The sequence below is a fragment of the Taudactylus pleione genome, unplaced genomic scaffold (genome assembly GCF_031769625.1).
Source record: "Taudactylus pleione unplaced genomic scaffold, aTauple2 ptg000227l, whole genome shotgun sequence".
NCBI lineage: Eukaryota > Metazoa > Chordata > Amphibia > Anura > Myobatrachidae > Taudactylus > Taudactylus pleione.
In genome coordinates, this window is record NW_028284629.1 from 1,063,799 (window position 1) to 1,075,838 (window position 12,040).

Sequence of the window (12,040 nt, forward strand, 5' to 3'; positions counted from 1 at the left end):
TCCAGCCTCTAGCAACAGGTGTATACATTAGAACACAGGTTCTCAAACTCGGTCCTCAGGACCCCAAACAGTGCATATTTTCCAGATCTCCTCACAGAATCGCAAGTGAAATAATTAGCTCCACCTGTGGATCTTTTAAAATGTGTCAGTGATGTCAGTGAGTAATGATTACACCTCTGCTCCTGCTGGGTGACCTGAAAAATGTGCACTGTGTGGGGTCCTGAGGACCGAGTTTGAGAACCACTGCACTAGAATCAGTATGTAGTAAACAAACAAAAAAAATAATAATTTGTAAATGTATATTAGTCAATTGATTTCTCCAGTGGGAACACTTAAAGGCACAAAATAAGTGAAACGCATTCCCCATATTAAATCAATTCTCAAATTACATAACTGGAGCACCATCCACCAGGAACACAAATTGACCTCACAAAACAGGATATCATTGGGCATGTAGCTGGCTTGGTGCATAGGGGTAAGCTCATAAATCAGGAGGGGTGACTTAAAAAGTATTATACCCATCAGGGGCATTTCTAGAGAGGAGGGGGCCCGTGCGCTGTCTCCGACACGAGCCCCCTCCTCTTCGCCCGGCAGCGCACTGAGCTGTGCGGCCAGCACCGGAGAGTGTGCCCAGAGACTATAATGAATGCACAGGTCACCGGGAAAATGGCGGCGGCGCCCATTTTCCCTGTACTGCACATGCGTAAACGACGGGAAAATGGCTGCCGCCGCCATTTTCCCGTCATTTATAGCACAGGACCCCCGCGCCGACGTGTGACTCCGGAGAGGTAAGTAATATTATGGGTGCAGGGTGTGAGGTGCGGGCCCCCCTGGACCCAGGGGCCCGTGTTCCCCGCACACCATGTACCCATTATAGATACGCCCCTGATACTCATCGATAATTCCATTTCTTCTTGGAGACCCCATGGCAGCCATTAAAATGGGATAACATACCTCTCCCAAAGTTTAGACATGACGTTTTCTAGGGACCGCCCAACCTGCTGGTATATAGCCTCACTCCTCCCCTTACTCTGTGTCTTTTCGAGTGTCTCCATGTATTCGACCCCTGGAAAACACTACAAGGAGAGGGTAGTGTGAAGGCTGCCATGGGGTCTTTAAGAAGAAAGGGAATTATCGGTGAATATAATACGCTACTCTTATCTACGATCCCCCATGGCAGCCATTACAATGAAATATACCAAAGCAGATTAAGGGGTAGGGACAATAAAACCAACAAGATCTATTATGCTATCATGCCGATTTATTCTGCAAGTGCTGAGTGGGCTGTAGAAAAATTCAGAGCATAATGTTTAGAGAATGTATGCACTGAAGACCATGTGGTCACTTCACAAATATCTTTCACCGAAGCTTACGCCTTCCTTGCCCTAGTTGAATGTGCTTTAATCACAACCGGAACCTTCTGACCTTCATTTTTGTACACGAATAATCCATTTTGAAATGGTTTGCTTTCTTTATTCCTTCTGAAATAACAAACAGATGCTCAGATTTTCTAATATCCTTCACTCTTTCAAGTAGACAGAAATTCCTCTGACAAGTTCCAACGTTTGCCATTTTTCCTCTTTTATTCATAGGCTCTGGATAAAATGAGGGTAATATGATCTCTTGATTTAAATAAAAAGATGTTACCACTTTAGGCAAAACGGTTGGGTTTGTTCTCAACACCACCTTATCAGTCTTAATATTTAAATAGGGCTGTTCTGCCCACAAGGCTTGCAGCTCACTTACTCTCCTAGCTGAAATAATCGCCACAAGAAATACAATTTTCCAAGTCAGAAACTTCAATGGAACATCTTGTAGAAGTTCAAATGGATGTATCATTAGAGAATTCAGAACCAAGTTCAAGTCCCAAGGAGCCACAAAAAAATTTAATGTTCGGGCGGATCCATTTACTAACCTGGCAGAATACCTTAATGAAATCTTCTTCTGCCAGTCTTCTATCCTATAGGACACTCAATGCTGCTATTTGTCCTTTGATAGTTGAAGTTGCCAGACCTTTTGAGAACCAGTCATGAAGGAATTGTAACACTTACACAGTTGTTAACTAATGCTGGGCATACAATATACAATTATTATATTATATTTTTACTGTACAATCGATTATATGGTTTTAAACACTGAAGAAAAAAAAATTGATTGTTCAAATTGGTTAAAATTTGTTGTATTTAACCAATTAGGCTGAACGTCCATTCTTGTCTGTTTTCCAGTGTTTGTGAACAAATGTTCGATTGAGATTTGCTCTCTTACAGTACCAGATTTTCAATCCAACCAGACAGATTGGACAAATATCTGACAGATAATTGTAAAGTGTATGCCCAGCATTAGTAACATCCTCAGCAGACCATTTCCAAGCAATAAATATTTTCCAAACTATATAATATGCCTCTGAGTAGACCTCCTTCCTTGCTTGCTTGCTTTCATCAGGACTTGGATTAGCTGGTCAGATAGGCCTTTACCCTTCCACAAGTTCCACTCAATCTCCAAGCCTTCAGGCAGAGTTTTTGTGGGTCCTGGTGGTAAATTGGTCCCTTATGTAGAAGGTCTGGCCTGATTGGCAGAATCCAAGGCTTCTGCACTGCCAAATTCATGACTGTAGCAAACCATGCTCTCCTTGGCTAGAGAGGAAGAATCTCCACTATCTCCACCTGGCTTTCTCTTATTTTCTTCAAAACTCGAGCTAATAATGGATATGGCAGGAAGATATAACACAACTGGAACTTCCACTGTATTAAGAGAGCATCCACTGTCTTTGTCTCAGGAAGATAATATCTGGAGAAGTAGCTTCTTATCTTCCCGTTGAGATGTATTGCCATCAAATCCAAATCTAGCTGGACAAATTTGTTTACAATCATTTGGAACACTTCGCCATTCAGCTCCCATTCTCCTGGAAGAATCTCTTTACTGCTAAAGAAGTCTGCCAATACATTTGGTTTCCCAGGCACATGCATTGCTGTCAAAGATTTCAAATTCTTTTCCGCCCATGTCATAATTTTTGCTGTTTCCTGCATTAATAGACAACTTCTTGTACCTCCTTACTGATTCAAGTGTGCCACCACAGTTATATTGTCTGAAATGATTCTCAGGTGTGTTCATGTTGTTCATGTTAATTGATTTTGAAAGCAACATATCACTTCCTAGACCGCTCTTGCCTCTCTCCAATTTGAGGACATCAAATTTCTCTTTTACGGTCCAACTCCCTTGTCTTATTTGTTGGTTGATATGAGCCCCCCAGACTGAGAAACTTGCGTCTGTCGTCATTACTAAAAACTGTGGTTGAGCGAGAGAAGTTTGCCTGTTTCTCAATTCTTCGTCTAACCACCAACAAAGGGATCTTCTTGCCACCTGATTCAATTTTATCAGGGAATCTAAAGGACAATTTCTTCGACTGTACTGGAGTATATTCCATTGAAGACACCTCATCCTCCACTGGGCCCAAGGACCTATACCTATAGTGGATGGCATAGTTTACTTTTCTTCCAATTCACAATCCATCCATGGAACTGAAGAAACTGTATCGTATAATCGAGGTTCTTCCTTACTACTTCTTCTGATTTGCTGGATATTAAAATGTCGTTGAGATACGGCCAGATCTCTATGCACTATTTTCTCAGACAAGCCATCAATGTTATGATGACTTTTGTAAATGTTCTTGGCGATGTCGCTAGGCCGAATGGAAGTTAGGTAAACTGGAAGTGTTTGTTCTGAATACAAAATCTTAGATACTTACGACTTTCTTGACTGATGGGTGTGAGGTTCTGAATTTGTTGTGGACCCGGGGTGGTGATAGAAGCAGACACAGAAGCAGAATTAAATGAAAAAGTGGAGTTTTTAATAAGTGACTTAGAAGACATGGGAATGGCAAATAAAAAGTCCAGTTATAGCACTAAAGTGCACTTGATAACTGTAGTGGGGGTTAATGGGAAATGTCCAGATAGTGACAGGCAGGAACAGTCCAGTAAACAAATATGGTGAGCTGTAACAGAGTGCAGATATGATGAGCTGTAACTGAATGCAGGAATGATGACCTGTAACAAATGCAGGCTGTGGTAATGAAGTCCAGCTGGGAGTGAAGGGAGACAAGGTGCAGGGAACAGCAGGTTCAGGTACTCAGGCAGATGAAAGATATGTGGAGGGTGCAGGGTAAATCCAGCAGGTTGGAGTAGGCAAGGTTCAGGCTAGTGGCATAACAGACAGGCAGGCAGGCAAGGCACAGGTACTCTCTCTCAGCCACAGCTGAGAAACATGTTGCACTGGCAAAGGAAGGAAGGCTCTGGACCTTCCTAAATACTCAGTGCCGCGCTGTAACTGGCTGGAATGAGCACATGACCTACCAGGATAAGACAGCCGGAATCACATGGCCGCAGGCAAGATGGTGGCGCCAATGCCAACGGAACGGAAACACAGCCAGACCTCACCAGGCCTAGTGACAATGTGCCCGCACAGAACCACGCACAGCCAATGCCCCTCGCCAAACACCAGCACCGCTGCCAGAGACCCCCTGCCATAACGACCTCACAGGTAATACCCGGTGACTACCATGCTGAGAAACCCTGGCCATGACAATGGTCACAGGATAATATGCATCTTTTAGGTCGATTGATGCCACAAAATCTTCCCTTTTTATGCCTGCAAGGATTGACTTCAATGTCTCCATGTGGAACTGCTTTACTTGTACAAAACTGTTTAAGTCTCTGAGATCCAGGATAGTTCTGAAACCTCCTGTACTTTTCTTTACCAGAAATAAACGAGAGTAGAAACCTTTTCTTCTCTGAATTAGAGGTACAGGTTCCACAGCCTGGGAATCTAACAGTTGTTTAAAACTCTTCTCCAACGCTGTGACTTGCATCTTCATTCTTGGTATTCTTGAGATCACAAATCTGTTTTGCTTTGGATCCTCTAGAAATGTGGTACTCATTGGTAACCAGATTGATCACCCATTTGTCCTCAACAGGAATCTTCCACCTTTTGCCCCCACTGAGGCAGAGATTATGCAGTCATTATTTTGTATTATTTCTTCTATATGACTGAAGAAAGGACTGCCTAGATACTCCAGAAGCATATCTACTGCCAGGTCTATAACTTTTAGCCTCTCTGAATAGTTGTCTGGAAGATATAGGTAAAGTAAATCGATTCCTTCTATCTTGTGGCAGCCTGACTGATTTTCCACCTGATAACCTATGGATCATAGCATCAAGTTTAGCACCAAGCAGTAAGTTACCTTCAAATGGTAGTGTTGCCAGCCTATTCTTAGGGGTAAATTTACTAGGATTCGTGTTTGGTCGAGTGTGAAATCTCAGATGAGTTTAGATATTTTCACCAACCCGGAAATTTACTAAAGGCAAACTCAGGAGAGATTTCTCTATTGAGACTGCAAATCTCGGGTGAGAATGCAATCTCGATTCAATACACCATCAGTGTACTTTCCGTGGAAAATATACAACTCGGGAATTTACCAAGAATTGTGATTATAATCAAGGGTGTAATTTTAGCAAACTCGGTCCTAAACAGAAGTTTTAAATAGATTACCCCCTGAGCTGCGAGTTTGGCAGAAACATACACAGATCAGTGTGATCTGTGTATGTTTCTGCCTATAATTACTGTCTTAAGTGGGTTAGAGCCAATCAGCGGCCGCTAATTGTAGAGCGGCCTCTGATTGGCTGGCGGGCCTAGAGAATGACAGAAATCTGCCGATCTCTGTCATTTACCTGGTAGAGATGTATGTATTATTACATACATATCTACAGTCCGAAATGGGACGGGTAGCGCATTTTTTTTTTTTTGGGCCAAGTCCCATGGGGCCTACTGGAGAAGGGGACAGTTCTATTTTTGGCACTATTATCCCTCCACCCACCGGCCAGGGGTACAGGGAAGAGTCTTAGGCTTCAGTGTAAGCCTGTGGTGCCCAGGAGAAGGGGGACCCCTTTATTGGGGTGGGTCCAATCTCCCTTGAGATCCTTGGCTTGGGCTGACTAGCTTGGGTTGTTAATGCTTTGGCCAGGGAGAACCGGTGAAAGGGTCCCCCTGGCTGTGGCATTACACACCGGCTAGGTTTGAGTCCGGTGCTGGTTTTAAAAATATTGGGAACCCCACGCCATTTTGTCCCCTATTTTTAAAACCAGGACTGGCTCTGGGAGCCCTGTGCTGGTTCATAAAATACGGGGGAACCCTACACAATTTCCCCCCCATATATTTAGAACCAGGACTCAGGAGCCCAGGGCTGGTTATGCTTTGGGGGGATGGGGCCTTACGTCTTTTTTTTTGTGTGTTTTTTTTGTTACACTTTTAACACTTTCATTCTTTTTTAAACGTATCTCACTGATATGTGCAGGCTGCTTGTTTGGGTGAGTTTGGCTGCGGTCAGACTCGGAACTCAGCAGAGAAATCTCGATCACAAACACCATCGATAAAATCGGTTCAGCAAATCACGACTCTTAGTAAATTTGAGAGTTTTAGCAAAAATCGCCCCAGTTTCATAGATGCTAATCGAGTTTCAACTCGGGCAATCTCCAACCAAACACAATTCTTAGTAAATTTACCCCTTAGAATGGGCATCAGCCGCCAAGGCTTGTAGCCATAAAGCTCTTCATGTCGTTACACCCGATGCGAAGGATCTTGCTGATAAAGATACCACATGCAAAGATGGTTCACATAGAAATTCTATAGCCTTTTGCATAATCTCCAAATTCCTCATTATATAATGTTTAGAATTTGTTTTCCTCTAGATCAGTATGCATATTAGAACTCCACAATCTAAGTGCCCTAGCTACTGAGGCTATAGCCACCTCAGATTTTAAAGATACCGCAAATGAAATATATAACCTTTTAAGAGAATTTTTCTATTTTCTATCTACAGAATCAAGAAATGATGCACCATCTTCCCTGGGTATCATCGTTCTAAAAGTTAATTCTGCCACAGCTGCATCCATCTTAAGCACTACACACCAATTAAGGAATTGTTCATCCCTAATAGGATACATACGGTCTATACGAGACAGCTTTCCTTGTCTTTTATCCACATTTTGCCACTGTCTAGAAATTAACTCTTTCATCACTCTATGCACAGGGAAGTATCTACCCTTATTTGTCCTATCTTCAAATAACAGATGATGATCTTCTGAAGGCTCCACAGTTTCTTTATAATTAATGGTTTTATAGCTCTTCTTTAGCATACTTTCAATCAGGTCAATATTAAACATTCTAGTTTCTTCCCTTATCTCACCGGATTCTTCACTAAAAATATCACATAACTCATCTTCCAAAGGCTCACTTGAGGAAACTGCACCATCATAATATAGGCTAGTTTGGAATCTAGACCTCTTAAAAACATCCTCAAAAACTCTTCTCTAGACACAAATGTTTTCTTCATTCATTCCATTAACTCCTGAAGTTGATTAGACTGATTACAAACAGAAACTGGACAAAAAGTTTTGTCCCGAGTCCCAGAAAAAACCTGATCACAGGCAGCACATGTTAATGACAAATGCTTCTTCTTAGCCACTTTCGTTCTAGGTCCTAGAATTACTGCAGGCACACTGAACATAATAAAGCCCATCGTTATCTCAAAATATTGAACAATAAACCAAACCCTTTAAAAAAGGACATACCTCATTTGGGCATTATCAGGCTTATGGGGGGAAGATTCTTTATCCATCCTTAGCAGAAGTAGCCACAATCCAGTAAGCAGTTCAGTATGTAGATAGGAGCTACAACTCAGTTTAAAACTTGTCTGGTCTGCATCGCTTGGCGCCATCTTTAAAAAGGTACTGCACCCTTAGATGAGCTCTCGTGCATGTGCTGCTCAACCCGCACAGCATTCTGGGATACACGTGACCCGCCGTGCACTCTGGGACTGCCACGATCCTGGAAGTAGTAGGGGACTGCTTAGGCAAGACACCGATGTCCCTGCTCTTCCGGCAGCAGCGTGGGTAGCAATCCAACGGCCACACCTCCAACGCCGAGGCCATTGTGCAGCATGCTTCGGCTCCTTCGGCGGCAGCGTGGACAGGAATCTAAGTGGCCACACTCCCAACGCCGCAGCCATCATCCAGAGTGTCCCGGCTGATAAAACCTATGTGGCTGAGCCTCGGTAGCATATTTGGGTAAGATTCTGTAAGAGGGCACATACTCCCAGATGCTGTGCGCTTCCCCACAGGGTACCAACCCGCCATAGCCGCGGAAAAGCATGCATATGCTGGGATAAAAAGGGAAACCCTGTGCAAAGAAACATACTTCCTACACTATCTAAACTCACTAGGAGACAGGAGAAAAAGACACAGAGGAAGGGTAGGAGTGAGGCTATATACTAGCAGCTGGGCGGTTCCTAGAAAACGTCCAGTCTAAACTAAGGGAGAGGGATGTTATCTCATTTTAATGGCTGCCATGGGGGATCGTAGAAAAAAATTCAAATACTCATGCGGTGGTTCTTGACGATTGGGTAGACAATGGTGTAAACCAAATAGTCATGTACAGAGGTCCTTCACTACTAACAGGAAAATGAGTCCTTATAACCCAATGTTTGTATTCACATACTATGGGGAGTATTTACTAAAGGTCGATTTCAATCCGATTTTGTGTTTCAGGGTCTAAATCACGCATTTTCTAACAGATGATTTATGACATTGTATAAAAAAAAACGATGTTAAAAAAGTCGACCTGTAGTAAATATACCCCTATCTGTATTGATAGATTTGGCATAAGTGCATGTTCTGGGCTGTTGGAAATGACCAGAAATAGCACAAGGTTTGTGCAGTATTTTTTATTATTATCACAACACAATTGTATTCCACGCCCACCTACCTGGCCCTGCCAGTCAGAAGTGTTTACAAGAATGATGTTTTCAGGGAGGTGGTCGTCAGAAACCAGGATGTGGTTCAGCTGATCATAAACTGTTTTCCTGGGTATCTAACAATCAAAACACGTTTCTTTAAAACACATCAGTAAATATTTTTCAATGATACGATACATGCATTGCTTCTGCATCATAGCACATATAATTGTAAAGAGAGTAAACGATTTAAGCTACTAAAAAAGATTTAAGTTTGTAAAAAAATTAAAAACATATATAAAAAAGGTTAGAAAAAGAGAGATCATCAGTAATGAACAGTAGTTTGTTTAAAAGGTACCTTTATAATATAGGGTGTTATTTTAAATTATACAAATGAAAATTAAGATGTACACAAAAGTGCCTAAAGGCCCCCCATACATCAGCAATTGATTGCAGCAATATTGCAATCGATTGTGTTTAAAAATCTTTCCCTTTTTCAATCAATTGCAGATTTGCCACAATACTAGGCATCTATCCGAGATCCGGTCTATAGATCTACAGTAAAAAGGTTGATAATGTCTAAATCGACACCAGATGTTAGACAGCCAATTGGTCGACAGGGACAAAAGTTTGACACACTAAAGGTCAACATGTAAAAAAGTTGACAGGGTCAAAAGGTTGACACAAAAATGGTCAAATTTTTTTATTTTTGGGGGGGTTAGGCACTTACCCCGACGGAAAGGGTTAGGCACTTACCCCGACGCATAGGGTTAGGCACTTACCCCGACGGAAAGGGTTAGGCACTTACCCCGACGGAAAGGGTTAGGCACTTACCCCGACGGAAAGGGTTAGGCACTTACCCCGACGGAAAGGGTTAGGCACTTACCCCGACGGAAAGGGTTAGGCACCAGGAGGGAGTGTTAAAGTTTGGCACTAGAAGGGACGGTTAGGGTCAGGCACCTACCCCAGCGTTAGGGTTAGGCGCGAGGAAGGATGGTTAGGGACCAAGGGGAGGGTTAAGGTGAAGATTAAGGTTAGTAAAAAAACAAAAACGTGTAGACAATTTTTTGCGTGTCGACAAATTTTATGCCGACCATTTGTACATGTCAACCTTTGTACATGTCGACCTTTTGTGTGTCTACCTTTTGTCCCTGTCGACCTATTGACTGTCTAACATCTGGTGTCTATCTAGCATCTGGGGCTGGAATAGAATTCCAGACTAAGGTGGTAGACACCTTAGAACACCTGCTTTTCCATAAGTGGAGAAGACAAAAATTCCAATAGACAGAGTTCCGATAATCCTCAAAGACTCTAATTTAAATACGAAAAAACGTTTGTTTAGATCCATTATCTTATACATACAGTGGTGTCCCCTCATACACTATTGCAGCAGTCACGTCAAACAGCCCTTCTCAGCCCGCCAGGTCCTGAGCGGCTCTGCTACCTCCTAACGTCTTTTACACACAAATGCGTCTTATCCGCAATGCGATGCAACTAAGGCACACTACGAGACTGCACTGATGAATCTTATGTGCATCACTAGTATATCTGTGTGCGGCTGAGTCTGAATCAGTATACGAAGTACTGCCTTACAGTGGCTATTTCATACTCAAAGTTCCATTGTGCTTCATATACAGATTCAGGCCCTCATTCAGAGCCGCTCGTTAGCGGCAGTACGCTCGTTCCGAGCGATGTTCGCACATCTGCGCATGCGTACGGTTTTAGTACGCATGCGCGAACCAGTCAGTGCGGCCGAAAATCGTTTGTACGCTATATAGCGAGTGCCTGCTATTTTGAGTGACAGAATGAGGCGTATGTGGGTGGTAACAGGGGAAGGTGCTTGAAAACGGGGGAGTGGAATTCGAACGCAGGCGTGCTTAAAGGTCAAAACGGGCGTTTTAAAGGGTGTGCATAATTAATCCAGCAGCGTCATTGACCACGTCACTTGGTTTTTTTAAACTCAGAACTGCTCGCAAAATAGCGGTTGAAAAAACCAACCACAAGAATAGCGAGCAGTTCATACGCTGTACGATGTACTCGATTAATCAAATAAATAGCGGACATAACGTATGGTGCGAGCGGCCAGGGGGCGTTTTTATCAAATAAACGAGCGTATGTTTTGCTTGCTCGTTCAGACTTAGAGGTGTGAACAGACTGCAATTTGCGAACGGATCATTTGAATAGCCACCCCTTGTTTTTGAACGAACGACCGCAAATAGCGAACGGCTCTGAATGAGGGCCTCAGTCCCACACAGATATATCACATATTAAATTAGTGCAGCCTTGCGGCACGTCTTAGTTGCATCGTAAAAGAGCTGCTCTGTACTGATAAATGTTTAAACTGGGATTGTGAGGTGTATAAAGTAGAACATAGACTTTCAAACTATATTAAACTGGTTAAAGGTCTCAGTAGCTCACCAGATAATTATTCCATATGTTAATATGTGTATTAACAACACTCACATGTAAGAACCATTCAATGTACGCCAGCAATTCTCGCTCAGAGAACTGGTCTCCTTCAACAACTACAGATGTGTTCACATACATCTATCCTCCTTGTGCTACAAATCACATTACATATAAAGCGTCAGCGTGGTGTGACTCAGTAGCGCTGAACTTCCTTTTTTTTCTGCAAGTCGTTTTTATTAAAGAATTTTCACATAACAGTAAGATAGGCATAATAACATGTGAAATGGTACATAGTACAAACATTGTTCGAAATAATATAGCCCAAATAATACAAAGTAAACACCATACATACTCAGCGTCTATAATCAAATAGTATGGCCATTTAGTAAACCATCACCTAAAAATTGTCAAATTTAGTTAATCTAATAGTATAACATAACAAAACAAATACAAGATAATAATAAAACTTAGTAATAATTGTAATAATAAAAAAAACAAATAGAAATAGAAATAAGAGAAAAAAAAAAGTAATAATAGAAATGAAGTAATGAAAAATTCAAATAAATTAAATTAAATTATAAATAATAGCAAAATAAAAGAGAGGAGGGGGGGGTTGTTTCCACCGGGAGCCCAAGAACCTGAGTGAAACTCTAAAGTCCAGTAATCTAGAGTGCGTTGGATATATATTTACTTATAATATTCCCATAAAGGATTTATAACGGGTCGAATCACAAAAGACTATCCATGGAGACCAAATTTTCAAGTAGTTTTGGATTGGTCAGTTGAAGACAATATTATATCGTCCATTGAGCGATATAGTTCAATTCTTTTGAACCAATCTATTAGGGT

General features: G+C 42.0%; 1 protein-coding gene and 1 pseudogene across 11 annotated transcripts in view; both read right to left on the bottom strand.

The window, feature by feature from the left end:
* The window catches only part of LOC148517069 (phosphofurin acidic cluster sorting protein 2-like), a 358,464-nt gene that overhangs the window by 154,922 nt on the left and 191,502 nt on the right, over nt 1-12,040 (bottom strand). For all 11 annotated transcript variants that reach the window (XM_088479161.1, XM_088479158.1, XM_088479156.1 and 8 more), the window contains exon 15: nt 8,815-8,919. In XM_088479161.1, coding sequence (XP_088335287.1) covers nt 8,815-8,919 — 105 coding nt within the window. The remainder of the gene's footprint in view (nt 1-8,814; nt 8,920-12,040) is intronic.
* On the bottom strand, nt 5,016-7,570 carry LOC148517071 (uncharacterized; annotated as a pseudogene).